At 36.6% G+C, this 20,085-nt stretch overlaps 1 protein-coding gene across 2 annotated transcripts in view; it reads left to right on the top strand.

Moving 5' to 3' along the window:
* cpne5b (copine Vb) overlaps nt 1-20,085 on the top strand; it is a 179,295-nt gene that overhangs the window by 85,203 nt on the left and 74,007 nt on the right. For both annotated transcript variants that reach the window (XM_065241715.1, XM_065241716.2), the window contains one exon: nt 3,591-3,654. In XM_065241715.1, the coding sequence (XP_065097787.1) occupies nt 3,591-3,654 (64 nt within the window). The remainder of the gene's footprint in view (nt 1-3,590; nt 3,655-20,085) is intronic.

The raw sequence follows: 20,085 nt of genomic DNA, 5'->3' as shown, positions 1-20,085 counted from the left end.
TCTCAAAATAATGCAAAAGTATTAGCAGGACAAAAGTAACAAGGAACTCCTGACATTTAAACCCAATTTACTTTTATTTTGAAAAACTTTGAGAAGGCCAACTTTAGGATGTATTACAGCACTAAATAACCTTTAGATCAGTAGCGAGGCTACATAAGGGCCAGGGTGGCACTGGCCCGCTCAGATTGATGGCTGGCCAACCCAAGAGACACAAAATATTTTTGCGGAAAATCAGAAGAAATCATGCATAAATTGTAATAACCTCATTAATTATAATCGCTCAAATACACATCATTCAGAAATAAATAACTATTTAAAGAAAGTTTATCATTTGCATGTATTTCTAAACCTTTCAAATGTAAACATTCACGCCATTTTAAACAATTTGAATGCAAGAAGATGTTAAAAAATGAGCTGTTTTCTGTGCGCACAGACACACAAGCATACTTACTGTATAAGCGCATACACCAAGACGCATACAAGTTTGCAATGCAGCTTGCGAATGTTCGTTTTAACTCTGGTTTCGGGAAACACCAAATCGTTGAACTTTGTCAGTAACAGAACTTACGACAGTCGTAGGCTAACAATGCTTTTGGGAAACGACCCCTTGCTTGGTTTGGTGGCAGTACCCTAAAAACATCTGCTTATGTTTGTGTCACTACAGTATGTTAATCAAACAACAAAAGACAAAAGGAAAATCACTTCTGTAGCTTTAAAAAGATGAATAATGTTTCATTCATCATGTAGAATAAAACATTTTATATAGAAAACAGAAATTCACAAAAAATTACACAGGCAGGGTCACAAATAAGATTTGTTGGCTTTGTCAGATCTAAGTCATGGTTAGACTGGACTGAAGTTAAAATTCTGCTTTTCATTTGAGAGATTCTTTAAATCTTCACATCTGGTTAAATCAATAAGATAAACAATAGTGCAAAAAGTCTTGAGCACACCTGTGTGGAGCCCTGAGGCAGTCTGTGCTACGAAAATTCAATTTGCCAGCGGAGAAAATCTTTAAAAATACAACTTTTACTTCACTAGATCACATCAACAAGACATACGCTCCTGTTTGTTTCTTCCACAGAGCCATTGTTGCTGTTTGTACAGGTTTCTTTTGTAATCATACAACAATGTAAAGCAAGACTTTGGTAGTTCCAGAGGGAGGTTTAGGACCAAGTAATGAACCAATTAGCAAACACTTGAGCGTGAGCAAGCACCTGTGGGACCTCTGTCCAAACAGAGGCGGTGAAATGACATTTTCTTACCTCGTGCAGTTTGGAGTTAATAAGGCTAATAAATCCCAATGCGGTTTGCGCAGTAAGCATAAAATATATATTTTTTGATCAGAGGATATTGAAGTTTTAGAGATATTGCCAAATAAATCTTGGTCATTGAGGTGTTGGAGGGTAAATTTTTCTTCATTGTTGAAATGTTTTGATTGTTTTTACTAACACTGAATAATAATAAATTAGTCACACAATAGTGCAAATTTTAATTGAAATAAATTTTACCTTATGTCTTCATCTTTTGTTTCCATACCATCAAAATCAACCCATCAACATTAATCCCATTAAGTGTTATAAGAGGGCTCTAGTATACTTTTTTCTTTCTTTTTTTCTTGACAACATTTTTTTAAAGGATGCAAAATATTGTTATATATATTGTACATATATATTTGTCATCTGATTGTTTTGCAAGTATTGCACCCCCCTTTTTTGCAAATGGTTTAATCTTCCACTCATCACAGGATAACCCCCAGCCGTTGAGACAAAACAGAGACTGTCCATCTGGTGTAACCAGAACTTTGTTGTACAACAATTCTGTCCCAGTGCTCTGGATGTTTGTCGACAGTCATGTGGAGCCATTATAGTTTTCAGCTTGAAAAACATGTCAACAAAATGCTTTTCAATTGTGAACACATGTCCAATGCTCTAAAACAGACTGAGTACATCTGTCTCTATTGCAAATGACGAATCCTAGAGGAAAACTTAGCCATATGGACAACACTAATGCTAATGAAACACGTTATGCCTTTCAAGAAGTGTGTTTTTGATTTCATGTTTAATGGGAAACGGCCTGAAGTGGATGTGCATGATGGATCTTTGCAGCTATCATTCTCTTTTACAGAGCTGATTTTATGTGTGCTGGCCCATACAGCTAATAATAGTAAGGATATATTTAATAGGGCAAGCCTTTTTGTTTTTAAATAAAAATATGATAATAGCACTGTAAGAAGAATTTAAACTGCTTTTAAATACTGGCTTAAGTTAGTTAAAGGAATATTCAATTTTCTTAAAAGAAAAATCCAAATAATTTACTCACCACCATGTCATCCAAAATGTTGATGTCTTTCTTTGTTCAGTCGAGAAGAAATTATGTTTTTTGAGGAAAACATTGCAGGATTTTTCTCATTTTAATGGACTTTAATAGAGCCCAACATTTAATACTTAACTCAACACTTAACGTTTTTTTTCAACTGAGTTTCAAAGGACTCTAAACGATCCCAAACGAGGCATAAGGGTCTTATCTATAGCAAAACGATTGTCATTTTTGACAAGAAAAATAACAAGTATGCTCTTTTAAACCACAACTTTTCGTCTAGGTCCGGTCCAGCGTGACCTAAGGTAAATGCGTAGTGACGTAGGGAGGTCACGTGTTATAAAACGCACATTTGCGGACCATTTTAAACAATAAACTGACACAAAGACATTAATTAGTATCAGTTGACATACAACAACGTAGGAACGGTCCTCTTTCAACACACTTGTAAACACTGGGGCGGAGTTTCGCGTTCATCCTCTGTGACCTCTTGACATCATGACGTATTGCGTGGGGTCACGCTGACACATCACGACTGGATCTAGACGATAAGTTGTGGTTTAAAAGAGCATATTTTTTATTTTTCTTGTCAAAAATGACAATCGTTTTGCTAGATAAGACCCTTATGCCTCGTTTGGGATCGTTTATAGACCTTTGAAACTCCGTTGAAAAAAACTGTTAAGTGTTGAGTTAAGTATTAAATGTTGGTGTCTATTAAAGTCCATTAAAATGAGAAAAATCCTGCAATGTTTTCCTCAAAAAACATAATTTCTTCTCGACTGAACAAAGAAAGACATCAACATTTTGGATGACATGATGGTGAGTAAATTATCTGGATTTTTCTTTTAAGAAAATTGACTATTCCTTTAAGTTCCAAACTATTTTCAAAGAGTAAAGGGGACAAAAAATAATCATGACATCATGTTTTAATTTTATTTTAACTCATCATAATCAATATTTAAAATAATATGTTTAATTAACTTAAATAACCAATTTGATTATCCTTATAAAAGTAAGCAAGACCTAATAATTTTAGTTTTATCTTTTTTGGCACCAGAAACAATAAGACTTTTGTAATTTGCTCAATAGCAAGGCCATGGATTCGATTAGCTGGAAATGCATAGACTGATCAAATGTAAACCCTAAATGTGCTGTAAATCGCTTTTAATAAGAGTCTCTTATAATGATGTTTGCCTAATGGATCAATGTAAATGTAATTACTGTGGGCTCAACATCTAATGGTGTAATGTCATCTGTGTCTTGTATTTTAGGGGGATACAAGGGAAGAACTGTGGTATTATCATCTTAAGTGCTGAGGAACTTGGGAACTGCAGGGTGAGTCTATCTGTATCTTCAGACATACAATGCTAGAATGTGGAAGTCAAAAAAGGCAAAAATGCTAGCAATTTATTCTTAGAACTTCGAATAAAACCTCTTTGCCGATAGAGAGTCAATCCTTGTTTATTAATTTCATCCATGCAAAACAAAAATTACAGTTCAAACAGTTTAAACACTTACAGTAAATTGTCATAAATAAATATTTGTTTGTGTAATTTTGTTTGACTGTTTTAATTGACAAATTGTTTGTTAACACTTTATTTAACAGTGTTTTTGTTACTTACATGTAATTACTATAATAACAGTAAATTATTCATAATTACATGCACCTAACCCTACACTCTAAAAACAAACGGTGCTAAAGCACTAAAAGTGGTTCACTGGCTCGTAATCATAGGGGAACCATTTTAAGTGCCATATAGCACCTGTGTAGAACCATATTGTGCTATATAGAACCAAATCTGGCAACAAAATCTCACAGCAAGTCGTGTTATAGTCACAAATTATTTGATTCATTTATTCATGTTTATGGACATGAACTCTTTTTAGTGTTAGTCAACACAAATTTCTATAAATAGTTTTTCGTGTTCGTGGCACGACTTTCTTTTTCGTGTCATTTTATGTATTGTTTTCTTCATTGTTTTTCCTATTTTTAAATCATTGTCGCTTAGGGTTAGATTTGGGGTTTGGGGATGTAATTTTATGTATTGGTTTCTTCATGTTTTTCTTCCGATTTTAAAACTATTTTCGCTTGGTGTTGGGGTTAGGATATCTGAAATGTACCAAAAAGTCATTCCAAATGTAAAAAAAAAAATGGAAAAAACAATGAGAAAACAATACATAAAATGACACGAAAAAGAAAGTCGCGCAACGAACATGAACAACTATTTATAGAAATATGTGTTGACTGACATGAAAAAGACATTTGTACTCAATGGCACAAAAAAAAACACGAAAAATCGTGTCCATGAACACGAATAAATTAATCAAATATTTCGTGACTATAACCCGACTTGCCGTGAGATTGGGTGCTATAGTGGTGCTATATCACACCTGTATGGTTCTTCATAAGTGCTTCATAGGTGCTAAATAGCACTAAAAATGTTTCCCCTATGATTACGAGCTTTTAGTGCTATTTAGCACAAATTTTTTAGAGTGATAAGCCAAATCCTTAAGAATCGTAAGTACACATTGTTAATCATTATTACTCTTAAATGCTTAAATGTATTATTACGCTTTATTACATGGCTCGTTGGAATTCTTGATTTTGATTGGCCAGTCGCGACATTTGCAAGTTTGTTATTCCCAGATAACAACTGCTCAAAACTAATAACACACAGTTATCCAGATGCTGCTAATTATTTTGACAGATACAGTTTAATATCATGCAAAATGAAATATAAATAACATATATGACATTATATTTACACATTATTAAACTTAAAAGCATGTGCGTGACATTTGAATGTCTTATGAGATAAATAGCCCCTTCAGTGTGATACAAGACCCCCTGCTTAACATTGGGTCCTAATTATTAAAAGATGAATTATTTTATCATTGTATGTACCGCATGTTATTGCACCCTTGCCGTGTCTTTGGTTTCCATTGGAAACCTTTGAACTAGACAACCAGACTACCGTGATCCTACATCAGGCCATCAGGCTACATCTGTTATAAAGATCAATTCACAATGTGATTTTACCGAGCATGGCATATTGTCAATAAAAGGGCAGTGTATTTCCTCTCATTATAATAGAACCATTGGAGCGGTAAGTGTCTACCAATACAGGCAATATGAGAGTTCATTGTAAAGCGTTTGCGAAAGCGAAGCGTTCCACATCATACACACTGCTCTCTTGTTAGGACTGTGACCGGACGATGGTCTGTGAAGCACCTTCATTACAATTTCAAAAGGTTTTTTTTTTTACCGCTGTCCTGGATCAATGCAAGGGTTCATTTGTAGCTCTTTTCACTGCGCTGTCCGTATTTTACACACCAAAGCTTTTATTTGAACTCAAGGTAACGTGATCCTTACAAGGTGGACTCTTGTTGTCATGCATCAAACCCCAATCCCTCCTAAGTCAGAAGCGTTTCAAGACCTCTGGTCTCCTTATCCATGTGATGCCTAATCCATCCAAAATGCACAATAAAATTGGTGGATTTAAATATATATGAATATATATTTTGCACTGCATTCATTTTTAATATCTTCATGTTACCCCCAACACTGTGACATCTACATACAGTACAGTAGATTAATGCATGTTCAGTGTCATGTAACTAAGCATCTGCGTTTGAGAAGTACGGACACTCTCTTGATGTACTGTACTAACTGTGAAAATAGGAAAAAGTTATTGTAATGAATCATCATAAGTTGAATAATCTTTGGAAAATCAATTTTATATTCCTCAGCCTACTAATGCTTGCTAATTCCCCTGTAGGCTCTGTAAAATCATTATAGAAAACAAGCAAGATTACAAAACCTGAACTGATGCCAGTTCGATCATTTGTGCTCCACTGTAATGTTGAGGCAACGGGATAACATCCACAGCATTCCACATCAGCATCATTTGCTAATGTGTGCTGCAGCAAACCAAGATAGCAGGCCAGCACGTCCATATGTGTAACTATGCATATTTCCATTTAAGTAGTATTATTCGGTGTTAAATGATGTGTTAAATAGAGGAAGCAATTGGATGATAGTGATAATATTTCTCTTCCTCTGTTAGCCTTAAACATAAGGAGAACTAAATGGGCCTCTGCTGAGAATCAGTAAGGATTTAAGGATTTTCAGTAAAATTAGCAGAAAACCTACTTCTCTGGTGGACACTTCAAAGCCACCTGCTGACAGACGATAACTGACTTCATCTGGACATCGTTTGCTTATGAATTATTATTACTTTTACTCCAAACTGAGCCAGTGTTTGAGCCTTAAATTTGTATTTTGAATCTAATGTGTGCTTTAGAGCCGATAATGTACCTTGATATCATTTCTGACAGGAAATCCTGTCGTTTGGAGATATTAGTTGTGAGGCAGCACTGTTCATTGAATTTCAGACCCTAAAACCACAGGGTGTTTTGCACACTGTGAAAACTGATGTTGTGTCACATCCACTGCACATTACCTCTTGCAGCAACACCCTTGTTGGTCCTAAAAAAGCAATACTATCAATCAGTCATATTATAGAGTTACGCTGAGGATTATGATCGGGGTTTGAACTATTGTACATTCTTGTCAGTCTATTGTTTCCTCTGAGTGTAGATGAAGGTTTTTCTGCCAATTTTAAATCAATTAATTAAATGATAAAATAAAGCAATAAGCCCCAAGAAGCAGTGGGTTACCAGTGCATTTTATAACAGCTAAGGGGCGTTTGTTCGCGGAGTGCCTAAAACCCCCTTAGTTGTTATAAATTGCACTGTAACCCCACTGCTTTGCGGGGCTTATTGCGTTTATAAAACGGTTACTTCATATGCATAGCACAATTTCATAAAATAAAACACAAATAAGTTGTAATTATATTAGTACAATAACAGTAATAATAATAAACAAGCTGATACAGAGCGTAGTTCCCAACCAACACCGACGCAGCAAAGACACAATGAAAATATGATTTAAGACTGTGGTGTTTATTTTAATAAATCAGTACGCAGCAACAGTGTCGCAGTGATACTTATGTAATGTGGTCTGAACCGTGGTTTTACCGGGGGATTTTATCACGGCTTAGAATGCGTTTCAACCAATCAGAATGAAAAACCAGAACTGCCCGTTTTATAATGAATATTTAAACCCGATTTACATTATAGAAAACAGTTCACAAAATGTGCAAAAGTTAAAAAAATTTAATGAAATGATTTCATTTTAATTTTGTTTGGTTGATAATGCATTATTTTTCTCTGTCAAATTGAAAAATAAAATGCAATTGATGATTTGACAATAATTTTTTTCTACAATCTTTAAAAATTAAAATGCAAACATGAAAATAAAACTGAAAATACAGTTTTAAAGTTTTTTTATTAATGCTCACGCAAATCAAATTAAAATGTAAAGTTCACTTTTCATTTTCGTCCTCTTTCATTTCATGGTTTAATTCAAGTTCTATGCAAATTCTATGTTAGACAGTGGGTGGGGTTTACTTTCTCACGTAATGGGGAGTGTCTTCAACTTACCGCCTTTATTTCCAGATTTAGTGACTTTTAGATCCTTTTAGCGATGTTTTGTTCAAAAACGTTACTAGCGACAAATCTAGCAACTGTTTAGATTAACCTTAGCTTCACATCTCTACACACTCTGGGCCCTATTTTAATGATCTAAGTGCGCTGTCTAAAGCGCACAGCTAAAAAAAGGGTGTGTCCGAATCCATTTTTGCTAATTAAACGACAGGAAAATTTTTCTTTGCGCCTAGCGTGCAGTCTGAAAGGGTTGTTCCTATTCTCGTAATGGGTGTGTTTTAGGTGGAACGTGCAAATAAACCAATGAAAGTCTCATCTCTTGTCCCCTTTAAGAGCCAGTTGCACTGGGGTCATGCTTATTCCCTATGTAGATGGAAAAATTTGTAAACTGAAAAACTAAATGGAACCTTTAAAAGTTGTTTTCTTTCAGTCATGGAAGTAAAAATATAATTTGCAAATATGCAAGAAAAGGTTTGAACTCTAAAAATACTTTATTTGTAACAATAAAGAGATAAAAAAATTACAAACATTTGCAGAGCCAAAATGTTTCAGCACTCGGACAGCGGCGTGAGGGTTTTGAAAAGTATAAAGGTTTTCATCTCAGCATATCCAGAGGTACAAAGTCATCATATACAATGAATCAGTAGGGTAGCCTAGACTTAGACTTAAGGTTTAAGTCAATGGGGTAGTCTATTTTAGTTGCCTCCAAATAGCAACACGCCAACAATGCGCATGAACCTACCTTGTTTTCAGACCAGAACGCCCATGGGGCCAAATTGGGCGCAAATGAATTTGCTATTTAAACAACGTGACGCTAAACATGAAAATTATAATTGTAGTGAGTACAAACTAGCAAAAGACACTTGCGTCGCACATTGCGCTGCATTGCACGGGTGTATGATAGGGCCCGTGGAGTTTATTGTGTGTTATAAATCATCTTAATCTTAAAAGTCATAACCACAAAATAAGTAATGTATTGATTATTTATTAGATAATAAACATATTGTAATATTGTTTATTATAAGGCGTTATACATGCATTAAAAGCGATTTAAAGTTCCACCTTTGAAAAGTTAAATATTTCAAAAAAGATATAAAATATATAATCTGTCCACATGCAAAGAATTAAAGGCATTTTTTACACGAATGCCAAACAACTGAAAGTTCCCTGAACATAAAAAAAATTACACTAATGGGAGAACCCCTGAGCTTCAAATGTGACGCTAAAGGAGAGATACACTGTCTTCATGGTGCCACAAAGGCATGTCACAATAGTTTTTTTATGCCTTGGGAGTGAGAATGTGTTACAATAAACCAATATTAGTATCATGCCTTGTAGAATTGCAAAATAAATGGGCTTATCACTTTCCATATCTTACCATATGTTTGCCAACATCAAAACCATGTGTATCCAGTTAAACTTTATGGTATTTTGATGCAAATTCATTCACTTGAATCTATAACAGCCAAATTTGGTTGTAGGTTTCCAATTTGCAAACATTTTGGTTTTGTGTTGGCTTGCACTTTGATGCCCAATGTAAACTCATTACCCCGGATTTCCACCGACTGCGGAGCGGCTGCAGATCAGCTCCGCTGCGTTACGTCTCCGCACTCTGCCGTCGTTTTTGTTGCAGAGCGGCTGCGTGCTGAAGTGACGAGGACCCATGAGGTCTCGCAAATTCACGTGATGATCGCGCGATACCTAGTTCTGTCTCTGCCCATTATGCCGTTGAATTGACGTTTTTACAAAGCAGCCCAGATCACAACACGAGATCTCGCGTAGACAGAGCAGTACATCAAATTCATCCAAAATTCAAAAAATAAGAAGGCTGCTAAAACATTTATATATGATCTATCTTTAATGTATTTATTTGAAACTCAACCTGGCTCTGTTCCTGTCTATTATTTGTTGTTTCTGTATTAATGACTTTATTTGTGTGTGTTTGTAATGTTTGTATTGCAAAGATTTAATAAAAAAACACGAGTTCTCGTGAATTCAGGTATGATGACGCGATAAAGTCATGGCTCCGCCCTGCGGAGCTGTCCGGCATCCCTCAAAAATAGAAGCTCTCTGCGTATTTGTGCCGGAGGGCTGCGGATGGCCGGAGCTGTGACGGATTCGGAGCGCAGTCAGTGGAAATACACACATTGACTTGAAACCGATTGACTCCGCCGCCGTTCCGCAGCGGATCCGCAGCCGTTCCGCAGTCGGTGGAAATCCGGGGTTAGACCAATAAACGCTCATTCATGTCAATTCGACCGAAACGTGTACTGGTATTTTTGGGCAAAGTATTGATATACAATAAAGAAATGAAACAAATGTGCGAAAGAGCACAGTTTGAATAACCATATACAACATAAAAGATTTTAAATATTTTTGTAAGACTATTACCAGGTCCATGCCAATTTTTGTTGCTCTGGTAGCATTGCGTTACCGATGCAAAGGTCATGAGTTTGATTCCCATTGAACACACATGCTGATAAATATGTCTAGCTTGAATGCACAGGGATGCGTTCTCCGAAACTACCTTAACGCTACGTCGTTCTTAAAGGGCGTTTTGCAGGTAAAATTTTTTCACGAATTTGGGCAATTTGCTTGTTGATAATAAACATTTAAATTGTTATCCATTGTATTTTATGTTGTTGGTTATCACAAAACGGAATACAAAACGAAAAAGTACAGCGTTTGCAAGGATTCTCATTTCCCCCTCAACGCACTGCATGACGTCACGTTGGGGAGAGAATTTACCTTAAGAGCATTGAGAGTGACTAGAGAGATGAGTAAAGTACAATATTTAGATTATATCAATGCAAATTATAGATAAAAACATAGATATTGATAGACTAGATAGACAGAACGACAGATAGATAGATAGATAGACAGACAGACAGACAGACAGACAGACAGACATATAGATAGATAGATGGGCTAGTATAGAGAGATAGGCAGAAAGCCAGATAGCGTTAGCATAACTTCGTGTAGAAAGTAAACAAACAATTAACATACTCGTGCGTGCTGGTTTGAGGGGGACCATAATCCTGCTGAAATGGGTGTATGCGATCTTCAGCACAAACGAATTCAGGCAGCATGACTCAAATCCTGGAAGCTGAGTGAGGCGTCACGTCGTCACATCTGGTCGCGGGGTAAGAGCCTCGAACACCGATCAAAACGCACACATTTCCCTGCAGCCAGTAGCGGAGTGTCAGTCGGGAGAGTCGGGACTTTCCCGGTTGGCCGGTCTGATAATAGTTATACATTGGGAGTTATATTAGCAACACCGTCTGTCGGTCTGATGTGCGGCCGGTTCCCGCAGCCCGCTGGTCAAACTGCAGTCTCTCTGCTCAACAAATATAAAAGTGCTCAACCCGTTCGGCCGGTCCAATCATGTCCAGGATTTATAAAAATACGGGGATCAGTGATTTGATTGGTTTCTAGCCTGTCATCCTTTGATGTAAAAAGCCGCCGAACGCCTGTTTATTGCAGTATGCGGTCGGATTCGAGCCCGCTGCAGCTGCTGACCGCTGCTTCTGTGTATAAAATGATCGTGTGATTCGTTATGATCGCATAAACAATATAACAAAACTTCCTTTTATTTCACATAAAAATATATTTTAGATATTATGTGATAGACTAGTAAGTGTGGATTAAGGATGTTTAAAACTCTCTAGCCTGGTGGTCAGGACATGAATGGATTGAATCAGCAGATTTGCAAAGTTTTATTTATCTCCACATATATCATAAATAATAATTAGCAGGGTAACTTTGCAGTATACAACATTATATATTTCCTATTATGTATATATGATTTCCATATTATAAACGTAAGTATTAATAAAACGGCAATAAATGTCTCATCTATCTCTATGGCTCTGGGCCGGGTTTCCCAAAAGCATCGTAAGCTAAGTAGATCGTAAAAACGATCGTACGAATCATCTTAGAATTACGGGCTGTTTCCCAAAAGCTTCGTAGCCTAAGTAGTACTTGAAAATCATCGTAGATCTACGAGTGGTCTGGAGTAATCGTTCATTCATAAGTGCATCGTAAGACAACAGAGTTACAAGGTCACCTGCAGGACAACCAGCATATTGCACTCCTGCAATAACGATAATGTAATGTTTTAAATGTAGGCTATATTTATTTATTGGGGTTTTCTTTGTTTATTTGTTTAAATTACTTTAATATAATATATTTAAAATTCAAACGAGAAATAAAATTTAAATGACTAAACATAAATTAATAAAGAAGGAAAACGTATTTGGTACAATTCTGGTAAAAGTTGGTACTAGCAAATTGATAAATGGTTCCTACCATTTGCTGCTATAATTCATCTAGGCTACAGTAAAAAAATTTTTTTGAAGGGTATTGTCAGGAGTTTGGGAGTACAGAACACAGGCGCAGACAACAGATGAACGAAATAGTGATGTTAGGTTCTTGAACGAATCGTTCTTTTGAGCCGGTTCTCAGGAAGTAACCGGTCGAGCCGCTTCGCAAATCGAACTGAATCGAACTTTAGTTTTGGGCACAGGTTCCGGGTTGATGACGCAGGACGCACAGCCGAAATAGCACGTCGGACTCTTAGAACCGAACGAAGTTTGTCGATGATTGCAGAGGCGAGGATTGCCGACGATTCTCATGAATGAGTTGCTGACACTGCGTGTGAATCACCAAGGATTTGAACGAGCCTGATTCGCGAAGTTTTTTGTTTTATTAGTTTCTTGATATGCTTGTTTTATTGGTTTTGATACGATTTATTTTGCATGCAAATCATATTGTATTTGTTTAAGGAAGACCAATGAGTTTAACACACAAGTTTATTTATTATTTATACTTACACACATCCGCATCATTAGGAATCTTATTCAAGTTGTAGGCTTGTCAAAACTGGTCAGTTATATCTGGCATTTAATATTTATTTATTATTTATGATCCGCGATTTAAACTGTGACCACAAACATTACTAACTTGTGAATGCAAGGCAATAAATGACCTATGCCTTCACAAAAACAACTGTTTATTTAAATGTTTTAATGTGTTGACACAAACGACTTTATTTGAATGTTTCATTGATACAATAAATGCGTATAGTAATGTCATTTCTTGATGACGTCAGGAACCGGTGAATCGGCTTTTTGAACCGGTTCAATGAGCCGAACTGTCCGAAAAGAGCCGGTTCGCGAAAATGAATCGGACTTTGCATCACTAGAACGAAAAGGGGTTTATTTAATAAAACAGAAAAACAAAACCCACGAGGGGGTAAACAATAGGGATGGCTGACGCGAAACAGTCGTTCCGAAGCTTTGCGAGATCCCGAAGCGCAGATGTGTCGAAACACTGATCCGAAGCGTGATTCAAAACACCCATGTCACGTGACTATGACCAAACGAAGCCTCGAAGTGTTTCACTAAATGTTTCATCAGGTGTGGTCGGCTGAATCAGCGTTTGATTGGCACGGTCGGGAACAGACAACACAATCGCACATCTGTATAAAAGTGAAATAAACGCATATTGACCTTGTGGGTTTTTGTGAGAGGAGTTTTTCAAAGGCTGGAGAAATTATCTGTAAAAAGAAGTAGTCTAAGTCCTTCCACACACAGCAGATGTGACATGGTGGCTTGATATATTTGATTAATTTCTTATTGTTTATGTGGTATTTATCTCTATTCAATTTATTTATTAAATAGACCAGCTTATAGTTATTGACAATGATGAGCCTAAAAGCTCATGTAGTTGTCAAACAGATGTTAAAACAACAACAAAAAATATGTAACTTAATTGTGACGACGGTAATAACAATGCGTTTCCCGGGGTTCGATCCAAAGGGCTTTTGCATGAGAGTCTAGGACACTATCTACTCTCCCACCTGATCACTTATATCAATTACACAACATGTGGGATACAATTTGTCAGTGCTCGTCTAAAACCTTGTCAAGGCTGCTCTATGGCAATACGTGCAAATGACCACTAGGTGTCACTGTGGAGGCGGTTTCGATCCATGTTTCGAAGCCTCGACACAATTGATTCAACTGTTTCAGTGTTTCACGAAGCCTCGCTCTGCCCATCACTAGTAAACAAGGCAATAAACAGACAGACTCACAAGGTGACACTAAACTAGACAACAGACTTGAAATAACTAACTAGACAGGATATAACTTGACTTGGTTTAACAAACTCACGTGGAACAAACACACCAAATGAACAGATGATCGAGCACAGGACAGCAAACACAAGGGCATTAAATAAGGGAGCAAATCAAGAGGGGAACAGGTGACATGAATCAAACAATAATGGGATGATTAACGAGGAAACAAGGGGGCGGGGTCAGGAGACGAGACAGAAAGCACATGGCAATGAAAAAAACAAAGCCAGTGCTCTCACACAAAACATTGGGCTGCCATGATCCTGTCACTATGACTTAAAACTGTGACTTGAAGACAGGACCATGACAGGTATGGCATCTGATTAAAGAAACCAAATAAATATTTACGGTACAATGCAATAATCCCTAATAATAAATAAACATAGATAATAAAAAAGCAAATAATAATAATAATAATCTAAACTATAAGATAAAATGCAGAAGGCATTTTGCAGTGGGACGAGTCCTAACTAAATACGGAAAAGAATATTTCATTATGAACAATTTTAAAACATTTAAAAGGTCATTGAACAATAATAAAAATATTATAAAAAATATTAGTGCACATCGGCTAAAGATCATTAGCCTAAACAAGCTTCTGCTACAAATTAGAGTCATTCTATTGGTGACATTTCAGCACTTGACAAACGGATAGCGACTCGTAAGTAGCACTTAAAACTAAGCTGCGAACGATCGTTTCACGTGCATCTTTGGGAAACGCACGTAAATGAACAACGAATGTTCGTTAAGTACCTCGTAGAAAGTGCTCTTAAGTGCTAAGTTTAATCTTTATCGGGAAACCCAGCCCTGGCTGAGGCTTTCATCTACTTCTACCCAACGTGACGTCATCGCCGAATTGCTTAAAAAAACCGTTAATACCAAAAACATTAAAAAAGGGTCTTTAAGACCTTTTTTGAGACATTTTAAAAATGATATACATATCTTAAGTGATTTATGTACCCATTAATCAACAGTGGTGGTTAACCTGCAACACGCCCTTTAAGTTGAACCTTAAGCTGTACCTTATCGCTAATACGTGTTTGCCGAAAGGTTCTTAGTTACGTATACCTTCTGTAAGTCATACGTTCGGAAGGTTGGTCTGGAGCACTCTTAGTTATACCTTATCCCACATGACTCCACTAGGGGCCATCACTTTCATAAAAGCTTACATTGCAGTCTATGTAATACGACTAAATATTTGTAAAAAAAAAAAAAGTTGCAATACACTCCGTGTTTAATTAGGCAAATATTTTTATATTTAAAGAATAAAACATTTACATAATTAGACATCATTACATTGATGGTTGTTAGATTTTTAATTATGTTTTCCAAAGGGACGTCATCAGCTGCGAACTATTAAATGCTACAGGATTAAGAAACTATTTAAAATATATATTTTGGGTGATGGAGTTGGTGATACTGGCAGCTATACAGCGAATCCTACTATTTCATTTGTGCATTTCATATCCGTTAAATCTTAGTCTACCGGCTAGTATTTTAAATAAATCGGGAAAAATTACAAGAAAACTAATTATGATTATTAATGTTAATTCGACTTTGCATCGAAGTTTTTTAATGTTTTATAACTTTGAGGCAACTGCATGCCATATTCTTTATAAACATTCAAAATAAACTGCGCACTTGATTACTGCTTAGTCTCCTAAGATCAACAAAATTTCCACATTAAAACTAATCAAAGCTAAAATCTACAGCAGTCATTTATATAGGCTATTATATAATATTTTATATGTTATATTTAGACAGACAGGCTCCAGAAATGCGTCCATTAAGCTTTATCCGCATTGTAACCACGCTGCTTGCGCATCCAGTGTCCAAGCACAATAAACGTGTGAACTAATGAACAACAGCAGTTTGTACTTTATATTTTAAGTGTAATGCACAGCCAAGTACTTGCACGACCCACCTTCCCCTGTGCAACGCACTTATTGGGAACCCCTAATATAAATGATCCTTTCAAGGCATAGCGGATGAATTGGAGCAGTTTAAACATGATACGTTTGGAAATAAAGTTGCGGGTTTTGCACGGGTTTGATATAAAATATAGAAGGTTGAATTTAGTTGTTTGCAATTTGAAATATTTTTTACCAGATATTCCTAATAAATTTAACTTGAACTATTTCTAAAATGTTTCTTTAATAAATAACACCGCTATCTCACAACGCAGCGAAACCTATTACATGAAGTGAATAATTGATTGTCGGGCGATCGATATCAACCTATTCAGCACCTCCACCATGGACAGCACCCGCTAAGGTTGAACTTTAGAAGGTTTACCTTAAGCAACATCCTAAGGTATAGTTCGGAGAACACACGTAGGAAAGGTATACCTGTAGTTAAGGTTTACCTTAAGAGTCTTCGTAGCGCTAAGAGACAACGTTATCGGAGAACGCAGCCCAGTAAGTTTCTGCCAAATGCAAATGCACCCCTATTAGAAACCATTATGAAAGACAAGGCACTTTGCGTCTGGTGTTTGTTGTTTATCAGGATATGCTGTAGTTGTTTGTAATGACGCAGTCCATGCCTGCGGTAGAGGGAGGCTTTTGTTTCTCATATTGAGGAACACAGCATGTATTTACGAGGCTTTGGGGCATTGCAAAGATTGAGTGCTGTTATTTTGTGGCTGCAGCGTTGAGTGCGGGTGAAGATTTTGCATTTTAATTCACGTGCTTCTTGAACTTTCCACCCTTATTGCGCTTCTCGTAAAGTGCCCTGTTTAGGGACCATGCCCTTCAGGCGGATATTCAAGCACCTCATTTCATCTGGTGTCGGTGATGATTTCTAGTAAGCCGCACAGCAGAGGACCCTGCAGCTCTCATTATCTTCGAGCCGTCACGTGAAGAGGAACCAGGGCATCGTTTGCCAGCAGGCTTTTTATGGTAGGGTGTTATAGATAGCTCTCGTCTGCTGTGGCAGATGCAACAGCTGGATGGATGAGTTGGGGCTATGGTAAAAAAGATTAATTTTGGAGGACAGTAACAGGAAAAAAGACTGGGAAAAGATTTGTTTACAGTATATAGCAGCCCAGGAATTTGCTTTTACAATAATAGTATTTAATTGCATGAAGCACAGCATTGTTGCTATAATAAGCTATAAAAGTAGATGTGTATTTAAATGTCATCAAAATTCTGCAGTATGAAGAACAACAAAGTGTACTAAGATATATCTGTACTTACTGTGCCTGATCCATCAGCTCATAATGTATTTTTCTGAAGAACAAAGCAATGTTTGCTTTATAATCCTTTATTAAAATATAATAACTTACTGCACCTCTGTAATGACTTTCCTGTGGATGTAACAAACTCAGTAGGCAGAAGAAAATAATATTAACCAAAAAAATAAGTTTAATCCAATCAAATCTTAATGGATAAAATAAAGCCCAGGGCAAAAATATTCCCACTTGATATGCGAATACATTGCAAACTTTGTTTCAACTATATGACTTTTAAAAGCAGTTGCCTGTCTCCCTTGAGTTGACTCGATGTGGGCGTCCAGGAGCTGTCTGGCTCATTTGTGAATGTTGGTTTCTTTCATGGTTTTGAAAACATTTCAAGCTAATCCACCCTCTAGTCACAGCGTTTAATAAAACTGGCATGAAACAATGACAAATTACGTTCTTAAATCGACACTATGAAGTTTTCTTAAGAGAGACGAGGAAAAAATCAGAAGGAAGACTGCTGGAGCAAATCTGTACCAGGGGACTCAGAAAATTGATTTCCAGGGAGCTCTTTGAACGCAGAGCAGGGGAGTAAGAAAATTTAGACATTTTCATCGGAGCAATGTCAATCATCACAGGTAGAATAGAGAGGCTTAACGTTCCTGACAAACTGAGAGGCTTTACTCCGTTATTTTAAATGGAAACTCGATTGCTATTGGCTAAAATACAGACAGAATCGATCAAAGAGGAGGTTGTTTGCTTACAATGAAGACGTGGGGCTGTACAGCTATTGTTGTAAAGGAGAACAAATAAGAAAAGCTATCTTGAGCTGTCATATGCGTTGAGTATTTCATATGAATTTGTATTTGAATCTCATTCGTACGTTTTAGTACGACCTGCTTTGTGCAACCCACATGAAAATAAAAAATCATTATAATATTTACTATTTTAAAGTAAGAAACACTATGGTAAACCATAGTATACTTTAGTATTTTATATTATTAATGCTCTAGTATTACTTTAAAGGTGACATAGAATGATTGAACGGAGTATTTATCCTTGTTCTGTGATGTGACATGTAGACAAAAAAAAGTTTTGTTTGGGTCTGTTTTGGCTTAGAAGCTTCCTAAAAACCTCTCTCAGATAGCTCTATTAGGGTGGGGATTTTAAACAAGTGGTTTTGCACCTTTTTGGCTCCCCCTACTGGCTTAACTTGCAATCTCATTACTGATTGGCTGACTTTGCTGCCACTCAAAAAATGTAGCCAATTATTTTAAAGTGGAGGGGCAGTGAGATGCCTGTGATGTCATAAGCATCAGTTTTTCAGATTGGGCCGTTTTCTGGCTGACATTTCTAAAAGAGTAATTTGAGACTGAGATGTTTAGCATGTCTAGAACTTTTTGTATGTTTGTGAATGTGGGTAGACTACCATTATTCAACAAAGACAAGGTAAAAATGGTTTTTCATTCTCTGTGCCCTTTAATATAATGTAGCATTTACTCTAGAGAGGTTAAATACAATATAGTAAACTGTTACTGTAGTATACTATGGTATATTTAGCATCATTACGATAGTATAGTATAATTCCTTTAGTAAACTTTTCTGTAGTATTCACTAATAAGGTTAAAAATACTATAGTAAATTGTTACTGTAGAATACTATATTATATTTAGCATCATTACGATAGTATAGTATACTGAAGTGCTCTATAGTATTTACTAAGTAAGGTTAAAAAATACTATAGTAAACTATTGCTATCCACACTAAGCCTACGCCCCATGTCGCTTTGCGCGAGTTATGGGCGTGACTTCCGACGCGTACTGTCACTGAACCAGAACCGCCGTTTTCCGTGATGCTTACGGTCATTATTTCATGTATGAGCCAGTGTGAGGATGAAATTAAGAAGTGTCCTGATACATCATGAAGATATATTCAATTGTTTCATATTGTTGATCGGAGGTGACGGGTCTTCAATGGGCAAATATAAAAGCACAGAGACATACCAGTATCTCTACAGTGGGACAGTCTGTCAAAATTATTTGCTTATTTAAAAAATTTTTTAAAGCTCACGTAACACACGCTGTTTCTGCATTTCTGATGTTAATCTGGAGTACCTATAGAGTAGTATGACATCCTTTATATCTCCGAAGAGTCTTTAGTTTAATCAGATTTATAAAAGAAAGATTAGCTTTACCGAATCTTTCCGATAACGTACGAAAAATGAAGAAGGAGGAGTTATACCGTGGAAGGAGCGAGTACGAGTCATGCAACACTATACAACACTGTTTTAACTTATGATTCACTACATGTTCGTGTCATTTATGTAATATGCACGCGACTATTTCCAACATAAGACAGAAGTCTTACCTACCGCGTGCAACTCGTCGTGACCCGGTTGGGAAAATCCACCGCATCAAACACACACGCAAAACTCCGCTGCTACCCCGGATAATAAACTATATCGTTTTCATAAGGCTGGATGTCTTTTCCTTACATCCAGAAACACACTTCATCTTTCATGCCATTGTTGACTTTTGAAATTAAACAAAGCTGAGTGGCGTGATAAGCTGTTTGCAAGCTCTAGCGTCTCCTGCTGATTGACGGGTGGGCGGGGTTTTCCGGGGGAAGTGCCCATAAAGAAGTGTCAGTTGGACCTGTAATCGAAAAAAACTTTCCGAAACTTGTACGAACCCTGGCGAAGTGCATTCGGCACAGAAATACTCTGTAACATGTCCAACTGCTTTTTTTGACATGTTGCCTATGTTTAGCATGAGGAAACAACTTTATAACTGTGTTAATTAGTCAGAATGCTTGAAATACCATTGACCCCCCCCCCCTTTAAAACATAAAAAAAGTGTGCGCAAACACATCACAAACTATTATAAACATTAACTAGTAAGCAGTTTATGTTGTATATATTCTGTACTGTAATCAATTTTTTAAATAA

Source organism: Paramisgurnus dabryanus, chromosome 14 (genome assembly GCF_030506205.2).
Source record: "Paramisgurnus dabryanus chromosome 14, PD_genome_1.1, whole genome shotgun sequence".
In the NCBI taxonomy this organism is placed as follows: domain Eukaryota; kingdom Metazoa; phylum Chordata; class Actinopteri; order Cypriniformes; family Cobitidae; genus Paramisgurnus; species Paramisgurnus dabryanus.
Note: the sequence above shows the minus strand (reverse complement) of the source record. Positions and strands in the feature narration are given on the sequence as shown.